At 42.1% G+C, this 14338-nt stretch overlaps 1 protein-coding gene across 3 annotated transcripts in view; it reads right to left on the bottom strand.

The window, feature by feature from the left end:
- Positions 1-1119: 1119 nt before the first annotated feature.
- The window catches only part of LOC311040771 (guanine nucleotide exchange factor DBS-like), an 87049-nt gene continuing 73830 nt past the window's right edge, over positions 1120-14338 (bottom strand). For all 3 annotated transcript variants that reach the window (XM_084051123.1, XM_084051125.1, XM_084051124.1), the window contains exons 19-30: positions 14121-14213; positions 13379-13471; positions 13140-13265; positions 12419-12640; positions 10994-11086; positions 10086-10164; positions 9772-9850; positions 9402-9508; positions 5648-5757; positions 4786-4895; positions 4513-4616; positions 1120-4384 (exon numbers count right to left, since the gene is read on the bottom strand). In XM_084051123.1, the coding sequence (XP_083907249.1) occupies positions 4305-4384; positions 4513-4616; positions 4786-4895; positions 5648-5757; positions 9402-9508; positions 9772-9850; positions 10086-10164; positions 10994-11086; positions 12419-12640; positions 13140-13265; positions 13379-13471; positions 14121-14213 (1296 nt within the window). In that variant the 3' untranslated portion in view covers positions 1120-4304. The remainder of the gene's footprint in view (positions 4385-4512; positions 4617-4785; positions 4896-5647; positions 5758-9401; positions 9509-9771; positions 9851-10085; positions 10165-10993; positions 11087-12418; positions 12641-13139; positions 13266-13378; positions 13472-14120; positions 14214-14338) is intronic.

Raw genomic sequence — 14338 nt, 5'->3', positions numbered from 1 at the left:
AATACAGTACCCTTAGTTCAAAAATCCACAGCTCACCACTGTGTATATTTGTCTGTCATTAAATGTTTCGATGAATTGTGTACAAAGGAAACAAGCCATAGGCTTTCTTGGGTTTAAAATCCTCATAGCATACCTTGTATTGAACTGTACTTTCCTGTGCAGTGCAAACTGCTAATAAAGTATTCAATCGCTTCTTATGGGCTTGTTTTCACAAACCTAGTTGCTTATTTCTCTCACACAATCTGGCAACACTAGTCCCACCACTATTATTGTCAGCGAAGGAGAAGACGTCAAGGATCAAAGGGAAAGGTGTTGGAACTTCATGTTGGAACGCGTCCCTGGCTTTAAATCATGGCTGCAAATGGGAAACGCTGATTGGAGATTCGCGGTCACGGGGTTGAAATACGTTTCCGGGTGAAATGATAATGATTAATGGACAATTAATATTCATAAACAAATGTTACATTTTGACTGCTAAAATTATTATAGGCGCATATTGTAAAAATAAATGATGACTATTTGCACCCAGCCATTGGTTGGCTGCAAATAGTAAATTCATTAGTTGCTTAACAGCTGGCTCCTGACAAAATATAAAATCAATTCTAAGTGAAGTATAGTTAATGAAAGCCACATCAATGTTAAAAGTTAAAACTATATATTGTATTTATATATTTTCTATTTATATTATATTAAATGTTGAATGAATTTTATGAATCTCTCGCACACACATCTATCTCTCTCATGACTGTCTATATATTATGTAGTCCTGAACATAGGAGGGGGGGGGGGGGGGGGGTCCTGAACTATATCCCATCTAAGATTCTTCATCATTTACATCCCAGTATACAAGTACATTCTGGGGTTTCTCCTCTACATTGCAGCAACAAGCAAAATAGCAAATCAAATAACTATAGAACTGCAGTATTTAGGGGAAAAAATATATATATTTCCCAATGTAGGATGCTTTTTTTTTTTTACACACAGGCTGTGTGTGTGTGTGTGTGTGTGTGTGTGTGTGTGTGTGTGTGTGTGTGTGTGTGTGTGTCGCACTCACGTTCCAATCCTTTAAACAAAAGGCAGGCAAGACAAGACAAAACTACTACTTTTAAAGGAGACCATGTCAGACTTTATTAAAGCTGCTTTAATCATAATACATACAATTCAGAATGACATATTTACACAAATATACAGATATGTAGGCATATCTCAATCTCATTATAATATCTCTTCATATCAACACAATACTCAGTAGATACAATAGGAAAATAAAGACAGTAGTTTGCTGCAATGTGCTGCATAACATGAAACTCAATGCAACCCTCCTCTTTCAGACCGCCAATTAAAAAATACAAATATTTCAATCAACTTTATTGAGTGATCGTGAATCGATGCTGCTGACAATTTAGTGCCCAATCTCAGCAACATAAGGGGGGCAGAAAACACACCCTCAGGATATATCAATAGTGCTGGATAAAATATCTTCCTTTTCGAGGGAGGTTCACGTGAGAGCTTTAAAAATTACGGGCGTGAAGAAGAACATGCCACGAATAGTGGGGGAAATCCCATACAATGATATACACAAAGACAAAGAGACTCACAAAAATATATGATTCTCTTCACAAATGCATGATTTCAAGGAAAAAATGTGAGGTAATAGTGTGACACATCTGTACAATAGTAACTTATGTTTGTTTTTGATCGTACACCAGTTAACCAACATCGATCAAAACATTCACAGATTATACTTGGGTTTAGCCCACAGTTTTAAACCAAAAGGGCCCAGTCAGATTATCATACTTTTTATTCTTTCCAGAAGATAAATCTTTGATTCCAGAAGTAGGCGATTGTGAATTAGATTCAACCTAAATAGTTTTTGAACAACAGGCAAATTACTCAAAGCAGTTTAGAATAAATCTGGGAAATTAAGCACAGGCAAATAAAACATGCCTGATCTCATTGAAGGGGGCTTCAGCTTTCCATTTCAGTATTTTAACCACTTAATGTAAATACCTGTCATCCCCGAGGACACGCATGAGAAATTGTGTCATAAATAGCCTAACACCATAACATATGGCATCATTAACACATCCAACACTAATGTACAGTTTTTCAAACACATTCTGATGCGTGTGCCCAGGGACGATAGAACTGTTGCCTTGAGTGTTTGTAATGTTGTCCTTCATAAGGATGCCATTTAACTGCAAAACTGTGGGCCTGGTATTTAATGATAGTAACTGGCGTAAATATCTAGTAATACAGTACATGTACTTATTTTCAGCATTCAGAATCGAATTTTACAGTGCACCTTGGTTATACAGCAGAGGGACACAAGGTAATTTTTTCCTTAAAAACAAGTTGTGAAAAGAACTGACATTCAGCATTGAGAGCAGTAAAAAAAAATCACCGCTGTGTGCATATGTTTGAGAGAAACAGAAAGAAAGAGAGAGGGGGAGGGGGGAGAGAGAGACTGTGTGTGCGTCAGGTATGTTATGACACACGGTTCTCCAGTTTTCTGCAAGGTCTGTTGGTGCTGTGAGTGTGAGTACAGCTCCCAGTGTAGAGAGTGACACCTAATTGGTATATCACAGATTTTTAATCGGCTTTTGTCACTCTATTAAAAACGCAGAGGCTTGGTTTCAGGGGTTATGTGTACGTGTGTGTGTGTGTGGGGGGGGGACTTGTATCAACATCCTGATTTTTAGAGGGCCAAACAGCACTGCAGATGACTCACTCCTCATGCACCTCACACTTTCAAAACCAATACCGACTTTGCCTGGTTGTTTATTGTCTCCAATAAAATGCAGTGTTTTTTTTTCTTTTTGCATGCTGGCCCTGTTTTAGGGGAAGCAGTTATTGTCACATGCTGTGGTGTGTTGGCTGCCACTATATTGAAAGGACAAAGCCTGCCATTGTTCCACTTGCGTGCACCAGAGAGATAGGTGAGCCTCGTGCACATGGGAGTAAAATTGTCAATCAACACAAACAAGAACACCTTGACTTGGTGTGAAAAGCCGCTGTTTCATGGCCCTATTTCTATTGTGAGTGAGAGGGCAGAAAACACGCAACATGCAAGAATGCGCATACGGATACATTGATTCATGATTGCATGTGCATGATACATGTACATGTATTACACACACACACACACACGTCACACACACACACGTCACACACACACGCGTCACACACACTCCCTACCCCTTATTGGGGTTCCTGAGTGTTAGGAACAGAGCAGTCCCGGGAAACGACTAGATAGCTGAGCTGTCTGAAAGGAGGGATAATGCCACCTCTCTGTCATCCACTTGTAAGTGTAGGTGTGATAAGCATGTCTGACCACTAGGTGGTGTTTTAGGTTACAGCGCAGGGGTTCTCTCCAGGTTTCATACTCCTATTCTGGCCATTTTTATCAAAAGTAGTCCCCAACGTTTTATAAACTGAATGAATTCAGAGTCTTTCTTGTTGGACAGTGACAATGTGACAGCAGTTCATTTTTTAAAGACTTCCTGGAAATGAAAAAACAAACAAACAAAAAAAACATGACAAAGACCAAAAGCTCATTGGCTTTGAGTGAGCAGACCCGCAGCTCATTGGTCTGCCAAACACTACAGCAACACTAACACCCACCCCAAAGTAGGTGTGTCATGTAGAAAAAAAGTGACAAGGCTTAGAGGTAGCGTGCCCCCCACCCCCAAATATCTGCCCCTCCCTCTGAGACGCTCACGGGCACACTCCCAATGGTTCGTATTGCAGCCGGCTGCTAGTTATCACAGTGCATGGATAAACGTCTGACGCTGAAGCCATGAGACATCATTCTGATGTCTGGATGATGTTTCATGCAAAAATGGCCTTGATCAGCTGACGTGAACTGCAGCTCAAGTTTAGTTTTTTGTCATTGTAACTGCAGGTGGGTATACACGGTTAAGAGGAAAGTGGATGTGCTGCATAAATAGGTATACTGCTTAGGGGAGGTGGTTGTATTGTAAAGCCCATTGTACCAGATAGTTATTCAATTAAGCTGACAGATGAGTATACGCTTATCAGGAAACACGCAGGTTCAGTGAACACCCACATCTTAAACACCGCAATCAACCCCCAGCTAGCAGTTATATGCTAGCACCTATTTAGGCAGAAGAAAGCGGTCAATCCCTTAAACCTCTGATTGTTTTCAGTTTAAGGGTTGGCCAGTCAGATTTGTGGCTCGTCCAAGGTTTAATGGTTTAAATTTATGTCTGGAACCGGGGTGAGTGTGGTCCCAGGTCAGGGTTTACATTTAGGTCTGGATCCGGGGAAAGTGCAGTCCCAGGTCAGGGTTTGATGTCAGAGAAGCTGGTGTAGGTCTCACTGCAGCTGGAGGAAGTGCTGAGGTTCCCTGAGACGCTGCCATCTACAGGACAAACAAGGAATTGCAGTGAATAGAATACATTCAAACGTGAACACTGAAACCCAAGTTATAGATGTTCAGATTAGACTGAGGACTGGGTCGAACCCATACCCTGGTTAATAGACACCCACCTGAGCTGCTAAGGGACTGGTTTGACTTGGACTCAGAGATGAGACTGAGGAGGTTGGCTGCTGCTACCCAGCCGTCCTTGCTGTTCCGCAGGTTCTTCACAAACCTGGAGACAATGAAAGCAAACACTGAATCCTGCTGAGTCCTAACAGTTGAGAAACACTGTTTACACACAGTAAAATCCTCCTCATTTGGTCACATCTGTACCCTTTCAGAGTTAAATGAACTGAACTGATTTTAATCTAGGATGTTTGAAGTGAGACTGAAGGGTCTACCATTGTCCATCTTCTCCCTCCTTGATCAGCTGAACCACGTCTCCACTCTTCACGGCCAGCTCTTGAGGACTCGTCTTTTCACAGTCCGACACTACTGTGTATTTTCCAGACTGTAAAGGTCAGAGGTCAAGAAGGACAAAGGCTGAGTTTGAATTAAAGACGTGAAATCAGTCATGTGATGAGCAAAAAAACATTAAAAAAAAAACACAAACAATTGCTATTTAATTGGGTGAAAAAAAATACTTATCCCATAATACAGTGGTTCCCAACCTTTTATGAATCAGGGCCAACTTGAAACTCGAAAGAGTTCGCGGCCTACCTATCTGGAAGGATATACCCGCAGACCTTCCGCCGGTTTACCTGAGGGAGGTCTACACAACCGAAACGTTGTTGCATCAATAAAAACTTCTCTTCAACGTGCAAGTGGCAGTGTGTGGGTATATCCTTCCTAGATTGATCTCACCTAAAGTATTAATTACAAAAATACCATGACATTATATGCTTCAGTTCTCGCCCTGATGAAGACTTTAACCGGTCGAAACATGCTGGCATTTTTATAGAATAAAATTTGTTTTAACTTTACATCTCCTCCACATTTTATGAGTGCTCGGATCTCCTCTTCCTTTTCAAGTCTCCATTCCCGCTGATCCTAGAAGCACCATACACTTTTAAGAAATGTTTATCTCCTGTGAGCACCCGCCTGACAACGCAAGTTATAACCGCTCTAGGCCGGATCAGAAAACTGCAAAATGGAGTCGATCACAGTCTAGTGTTTTCCCAATGAGTTGGTGACCCACATTGGAATACCGTCGCAGCCCACAGGTTGGGAATCATTGCCATAAAGTCTCATCACCGTGCTCACCAGCTTCTTTCCGGCCTCGTCCTCAGCGTCAGAGTTCATGGGGTCCTCGCCGCTGGAGTACACATCATGCTCTTCTGATGCGTCCACCGATAGAGATGCTTTGTTCCATCCTGGGTGGAGGAGAGAGGAGAGCCAGAGAGAAGTGGAGAAAAGGGAGTGGTGGAGAGGGTGATCAGAAACAGAGGAGAGGAAGAAGAGAATGTCAAAATGAAATGAAGGTATATCAGAGAGGGTTTGGGATGAAGGGAAGAGGAGCGGGTGATGTTGGGAAAGGAAGGAAGGAAGGAAGGAAGGAAGGAAGGAAGGAAGAAGATGGAACAATGATGGAAACGGAGGGAGAGAAAAGGGTGAGGAAAAGACAGAGGATGAGTTCTGGCATTTTTAACTTGACTGACACACATACACAATCAATCAAAATGTTCATCTGGAAGACTTCTGTAAAAATCTGAATGGCAAAAAAATAAACTGATCTGAGAACAGCCAGTGCGCGTGCGCGCGCACACACACACACACACACACACACACACACACACACACACACACACACACACACACACACACACACACACACACACACACACACACACACACACACACACACACACACACACACACACACACACACACACACACACACACACACACACACGCCAGGTTTGTCATCATGAACCATTGATCAGTCACAATCTCAGCACACCGCAGATCAATCGATTCAAACCCAGAGAGTTGATGATCAGAGAATAAAGGAAGATGGGGGTCAGTTATTTACTGTATATTGTGGTCACAGTCACAGATGACACGGTCATCTAGTGGCCACACCTTGCAGCTCTAATGGCCACAAGATAGGAATCTTGTCTTAAATCTTGTGGCCATGACATAAAACTAACTGAAACATGCCAGGTCACATTTCCTCTTCTGAAGAGAAAAGAGTGTTCCAATCTATATTTAAACGTCAAATTTATAGTAAACTAAATCTCTGTAACTTAAAGAAAGAATTTTAGATGAGTATTCAATTCAATGCTGCGATCTGAAATCCATACAGGAGACAAATCGGTCTCAAGCCACAAATATCCACTCTCTACCCTTTCTATCCTATCTCAGTCTTCTATCTAATAAGAAATGCTGCAAAAACAAATTTTAAGTCTGCGGCTGATTCTATTGTGTCACCTAGTAGGTTACGTAAGGTTAATTTATTTAGAACAAAACTAAAATATGTATATTTTGGTTATGCCTTCATTAATGTTTATAAATCATTTGAATTTCCAGCTACATTTATTTTGCTGATATGCTATTTGGACATGGACCCTCATAAAACTCAAGACTCAAACATCAATGACTTGGACTTAAGCAACGGTAACTCGACAAGAATTCTGCCAATGGCTATTTTGGTTTGTTTCTAGTACCACACCACAGCAACCCCAAAAACACACCACACCAAGGAGTAGATAGCAGTCAGAAAAAGATTGCTGATTCGAGGAAGAGAAGGCAGTATATTATATACTGTAATATACTTCACCTCTAATCAAATCAACAGCTCTCTGTGACCAACCCCAAGCACAGCACAGCACAGCACAGCACAAAGTGCTTGATACTCAGGGTGGCTGTATACCTTGCCTCTTGCTCTGTAACAGGCTAGAAGTACTCATCCACCTTGCTCTGCTCAGAGAGACATGGCAACAAGGCTCTGGATGGGGAAAAACAGCCGGTAAGTCAGTTGGTTAATAAGTCAGTCAGTCAGTCATGATCAGTCATTTATCAAATTGTTGACTTTAGTTGGATCTATGCATGAAGTTCCCACTCTGAAGGGGAGACATAAGTCATAACGCCAGTCAGTAAATCAGTATGTTGTCTTTCTATTTGACAGATACAGCTTTTCCAATGGACACACCTCCAAAAGGTCATTCACACCCCCAACACAACACTGTCGCTAAATGACGATGTCCTAACTGCCGTCTTTCCAGTACTCTTAGACCACAGGGACAAAACAACACATGTGGTTAATTTTACATGAAGTCTACACGAGATTAAAACACATTTACAATGCATATGGATGACCAGCCTATTGTAAAAGTTGGAGCTAATATGTTTGCTACACGTAACACAAGGTAAGTCGAGCTAAAATTGGTGGGATGACATACAGTGTGCGTGCGCGTGCGTGTGTGTGTGTGTGTGTGTGTGTGTGTGTGTGTGTGTGTGCGTGCGTGCGTGCGTGCGTGTACACGATAGAGAATTGTATCCCTCTTTATATCAGCTAGGAATTAGACAGACAAAAGAAAACAAGCTGCAACAAGATTACGATGGGATGGATCGATGGCTAATGGAGTCTTGTGGAATGGAGCTACTCAGTAGAGTTTAATTGTGATCGAGCGACAGAAGCTACAGTATACCTTTAAACCCAAATGGTGTTGGGTCACTCTTGACCAAGTGGCGTTTGGCGCTGTGGTCAGGGCTCAGGGTTGAGCCTGGCCCCAAGCAGAGAAGAGGAACGACAAAGAAGAACAAAAGGAGGAGAAGGGAAGGTAAGAAAGTTTAGAAATGCTATGAAAGAAGGAAACCATATTAAAACCGTATCTAACCCCCTCCCCCCAACAGACAGTTGTTCTTATAGACAAACTATTTCTGAACAAGTTATTATGCCATTTTGATGACAGTAACACCTCGACTTAAACACTTAACACATTGGGATTTGGGTTCCAAATGGGACCACAGGAGAACAGTATGGAGGTAAATTAAATACATACTGTGGGGAACTCTAGCTTGCTATCAAATCTTCAATCATGTACCTGGTGGGACCAGGGCGATGAAAGGGAAGTGGTAATGTTACCAACTTTCACCAATCAGGGACACAATGTCTAGAGGTTGGGGTTGGTGTTGCACCTATTCTTAGAAACTGACTTCAAGTCTGGTGCTGTTTGTTACCTTTCTGGCTCTTGAGATTGCTGAAGCCCTGTAAAGTAAAACGCTTTTTAGCCACTGAGGACCTGTCAGTGGTTGGACTGGTCACTGGCTCATCTAGAAACAAGTGTCATGGATGAAAGACAGGGATAGAGAGGGAGAGAGCGAGAGAGACAGACAGACAGACAGAGAGACAGATATACAAGAGTCAGATTGAAACAGAGGCAGACAGAGAGGAAGACACATGAAAGCGAAGGAGGTGAAGAGAACAGGATCTGAGATTAGCAGAAGAATTCAAAAGTAAAAGCAAGCCGAATAAGAGAGGGGCAGTAAGGAATAAAGAATAGACCCAGGAACATTTAGCACTGAGTTTTTGTCCAAATGTTTGCATCTTGTAAGAAACAAAGTCTGTCTAAACAAAACTCAACTGATTCTCTGAGACTTTCTTTCTACAGTAGAAATACCCCTGTTCTTGCAGTAAATAAAAAAACACAGAAGAAGTGTAATCCTACAAAGCGCCTGAAATACCTTCAAAGCCCTTGTTAAAACCGTTGATATTTTGCCGCCTAAATAAATTCAGCGAATGACTTGAGCAATATTGTTCTTGGAGAAAGAAATCAGAAAATACTTTGTAGTAAATCTGATACATCTGAGGATTCACTCAATCTGATGCAGTAAATCAAAACTACTATTTCTCAAAACAACACTCCTGTTCCCTCAGGATCTACGGGTCTTGATATCTGGAGTGCAGGGAGCAGCTCAAATGGCTTACTGCCTTTGAGTACAACCACGGGTCAAGAACCAATTACCTTTCAGTATCGGCTTAGTATTTGGATGTTTGTTTGAATCAACCAATTACCTTTGTGTTTGGGCGAGGAAGAGGGGTTGGCCTCGGACGTCACGCTTTGTTCCGCCTTCTTCTCCTCCTGTTTCTTTTGGCTCTTTTGAACGCTACTACGGAACGGACTGAAGGAGAGGAGAGGGGAGGAAAAGGGAATAGATGAGATAAGAAATAACAAGGTAACCAAGAGGTGTGCATAGTTGAGCTGCGAGGCTTGAGCCGAGCTTTCAAATGCGAGCTATTTATAACAATGTTACCTTCTTGACGGCCAAATTGCATCATATGTCAGATATTGAGTTGGACTCGAATAGAAGTTTCATTGTGTTGTGTTTGGATTATCATACAGAGAGAGTGAGAGAGAGTGAGAGAGAAAAAGAGAGAGACCAACCTGAGAGAGATGGAGGTGTTATTGCTGCTGGGGCTGGGACTGGGCGAGGATGTGTCTGATGGCCTCTGTTGTCTGGCTTCTAAAACACAACAAAAAACATAAGAGTGATGGGTTGTGTCTGTGTGTGCGTGTGCCTATGTGCGTCTTATATTGGTGAAAGAGAAGACGGACAGTGGGACAGAGTCAGAGAGAAAAAGCAAGATGTGTGTGTGTGTGTGTGTGTGTGTGTGTGTGTGTGTGTGTGTGTGTGTGTGTGTGTGTGTGTGTGTGTGTGTGTGTGTGTGTGTGTGTGTGTGTGTGTGTGTGTGTGTTACCTCTACAAGCTTTCAGCTGTTCTGTCAGGACCTTACGGATCTCATTGACCCATGATGATTTGATCTCCGGAGTTGGAGCCTGGAGTGGAGACGAAAGACAACATAAACCATCTGACACACACACACAAACACATTATCTCTGTTTCCATCTTAGGCCTGTTAATTGAATCACAATGTATTGCACTGGAACGTTTACAGTGTACAGTAAAATCCTCAGTGTTCATTTATCTCTGAGAACCTAAATGCATGGTGCAAGTGCATTTTGGGGCGTGCCCAACACCAATCTAATCAAACGTGCATAATCTGGGCACAGAGGGGTTGTATTTAGTCTGTGTTTTGGGGTAACATGAATTATACCAGTCAGAGCATCATCTTCCACTGCTTTTAAGACCCAAGTTGTTGCATCCCAAAATATCCTTGGGCGCTAGTACCCGGCAGCATTTGAGTGTTACTTCCGTATAGACAAATGCTGTAATGACAACGCATATGATTCACAAAATACTGACTCAAAAAATTCATGTTCATTGAAGATCAGCTATTTTTGGTGCTCAACACCGGCTGCCCAAATGCAGTAGGCACAAATCACCGTTTAGTATTCCCACCCATGCTGGCTGTCCCTTCTCCACAGACAAGCTGGCAGATGCTGACTCAGCGTTATAACCAGCTCTGCTGCCAGCTCAAAAGCGGCATGAAAATGACAAACCAATTTGTCTACATACCTTATACAACTAGGCAGAATGATGGGGCAACATTCCAGTCCTGAACTGGCAGTGTAAAAGGGGCTTATGTCAGGGTGGACCTTACGGGTTCATTTGGTTCCATTTTTACGCTCTCAGAGTTATGGGGGTCCTTGAAATTAAAAGGTTTGAGAACCACTGCCCTAGATGATTACTAGACTGTTTTATTACCTGCACAATAAAGACCTCTTCTCTGGAGTTGCACCAGATCTCAAATTTCTTGTTGTCTCCTTTGGCATTCTCTGTGATCCCCACAGCACTCATCTGAGCAGAGAGAGAGTGAGAGTGAGAGTGAGAGAGAGAGAGAGAACATGATTTACAGGCTCTTGGTCCATTCTAAAAAAGTTTAAACTAGGGTTGTCCGATATTGGCTTTTTTACCGATAACCGATATACCGATATTGTCCAACTCTTAATTACCGATACCGACATCAACCGATACCGATATATGCGGGGATTACTGTGATTAGGGTAAGCTTAGCTTATTTAAAAAATAAATAAAAATAAAACATTTTTTTTTCTTCAAAAAATCGATATTTTCCGATATCGATTTTTATGCTAATATCGGTCGATAATATCGGGAGGGCGATAATATCGAACATCCCTAGTTAAAACACACAAAAATATAAAGAAAAGTACACAAAAATAATACCATAAAATACATTTTCCAGACTCGGTCCATTCAAAAAACATATAACAACATAAAGTCTAGCAAAGTCTCCACCAGGCCGGTTTGCCGCAAGCTTTAGAAGGCAGTCTTAGCCAATTGGAATGGGATCTGGGACACATGCATCTTGATCACATGACGTCAGGGATAACGTGTACCGATTTCTATCCTATATTAAAATTGTAAGGGATAAGGGAGGATGGGCGGGTGGACGGGCGGGCGGACCTCTGACGTCACTATCATGTCACCATGACTCAGCTATAACCATATAAGGAGTTTCCAATGCAGCTACGCCCAAATCTGGAGTGTGTTGTCTAACCTAAATGTGTCGTCATGGCATCAGGTGCAAACAAATCAGTCAGCTCCATATATGGGCACAAAAGGGGCATATACTGATGACATCAGGGATCTCCATATACAATATAGGCATAAAAGTGACAAGGACTGACAGATACAGAGATATCCATATATGGGCATATCAGTCGGATCGGCGGTGCAACTTATACAGTAAGTGTAAGAGCTGTGTAGCGGCCTGAACTTTAGATGTGAGGGCCGCGTAGCGGCCCGAACCTCTAGTCTTATAAATGACATAAGTTATGTGCAGAATTCAAACAAATGTTGTAGGTACAAGGACATGAGCCACAGGTCACTGATCTGCCCGTTCACCACAGTCTCCACCTTTGTAACCACTTAAACCCTATATACTTTGTTGTATGTCAAATAGCAAAAATAGCTGATCTACAAGGTGTTGTGAGCCATTTTCACAGAATATTTTCCGAATGCTCACCTATTTTTGCCAAATGATATCCCTTTTTGCTGAATGTTCATCCACTTTTACAGAGCTGTTTGCCTATGACGACATGCCCAGAACAGGGATGCTAGGGTTCATGTGGTTAACTCGTATTGCTTTCCCCTCAACTGTGAACTTACATTGAGCGAGGTTTTGAAGCTGTATGAGGGGGCCTTCTCGTAGCCTTCCCCATTCTCCTCTCTCTTCTTGCAGAAGAGCAGGGCCTTCTCATGCAGGAACAGGTGCCTCTGCATGGGCTTGAACCTGGCCAGGTCCTTGACCTTGGCGTGACCTTTCTTGTGCTCCGTCCAGACACTGAAGGAGCCCTGCATCAGCAGACGGCCCAGCTCAGACAGGTTGCCCTGAGGGAAGGAGGAAAAAATTATACACATGCATCGGCTTACACAAAAGAGATACCTTGGAGGGTAAAGGTTACACAGAGATTGGGAAGGATAGAAGTATTCATTTAAACACACATACAATAATGATGGTATGCTTGCAAACTCACAAACTACATAGGCTACAGTACACATGCATTATTTCTTACTTTTGTATTGCTGTATCCGACAGTACTTTTCCTTACTCTGTATCTGTAACTTTGTAACTAACTGCTGTGCTGCCTCTGGGCGACTGAAATTCCCCAGCGGGATCAATAAAGGTATCTATCTATGTATCTATCGAGCTATCTATCTATCAATCATTCATTTGTACACAGAATTTTAACTTTCTAGACTGTAGAAAGGGTGTAAACTAAATGCCTTACTGCCTATAATACAGTTCAGAAATGCACCCCAAGCTACATGGTAGCATTTCTAGCAGAGGAATGTGTCAGAGTGTTTTTTTAAACCCAATTCCTCTGACCTCATATCCTGTGATAGCGATGAAGTGCATGGAGTCATTGACAGCCTTCAGGATCCCCAGAATTGAGGAGAGCGCCTTCTGTAGGTCGTCACAGCCATCACAACCCCTGCTGTATTTCAATAACTCCTGGAAATATACAACACATACCGGAGATTAAGTCATCATCAATACATAACCGAAGAATGTTTGGTGTGCAGATACAAAAATGTATGAGCACATACGTGCACTCACAACCCTACCCTGAGCAGTAGCTGGTACTTGGTGATTCTCTGGACAGGTTTAAGGAGGTAGGAGTCCAAGCCAAGTTTATGTTCCAGTTTTTTCTGGCATTCCTATTACCCATAGAAACACAAGACCAAAGACTTATTTTAGTGATAAGTAAAACATGTTGATAGGCATTCACATTTAAAAGGACCATACCAGTATTACTACAGTACATAGTCAATACCCAGTCAATCTCAGCCACATAGCTTCCATAAACTCTGACCATTTACCCCCAAATTGCTTTATTTTTGAGAGATCTTTGTTTGTTTTCATTTTGTATATTTTCAATAAATGTTGAGTTAGCTGTAACTCACTGTATCATTAAACGTCCTCTTTAAGCAGCCAAAATTTGAGTTTGAAATGCAGCACTGGCAAATAACTATTTTCCAGGCACAATAATAAATGGCGTAGTGACATTCAAAAGGGTGAATTACCTATACCCTGCAACTTTGTAATAGAGTGTCTTTCCACACCATTTCAACATGAATGGGAGTGAATGACTCAGAAATATTTACGCTGAAAAATTGTCGGCAGTAATGTCAAGTATAACTGTTGTTCTAAATGGTTTCTTTTCACCTTTAGGCATGATTCAATCACTTCTTACATAGATCATTCATTATCTTCTACCATTATAAGGCACTGAGTGTGACCTTTGACCGGAGGCGAGTGAAATGCTGTGGCTGAGTAGTTTAAAGGGTGAAAGGTGAATATTTTGACCTGGAAGAAGGCACAGTCAGAGCACTGCCTCCAGAGACTCTCTGAGCGAGGTTTGTTCTGACAGTAGGCTTCATAGATCTGCAGATCACCCATCTAGACAGAGAAACACACAGACGCGAAACAAAACGTGTCAGTCAATGAATGCCAGCTGCTAGTCCTGGCAGTATGCCAGGAGACTCTACCAACATCTACCTGCAAGTAGATCAATAACAGGCTGC

The sequence above is a fragment of the Gymnoscopelus microlampas genome (assembly GCF_963454915.1).
Source record: "Gymnoscopelus microlampas genome assembly, chromosome: 24".
NCBI lineage: Eukaryota > Metazoa > Chordata > Actinopteri > Myctophiformes > Myctophidae > Gymnoscopelus > Gymnoscopelus microlampas.
Note: the sequence above shows the minus strand (reverse complement) of the source record. Positions and strands in the feature narration are given on the sequence as shown.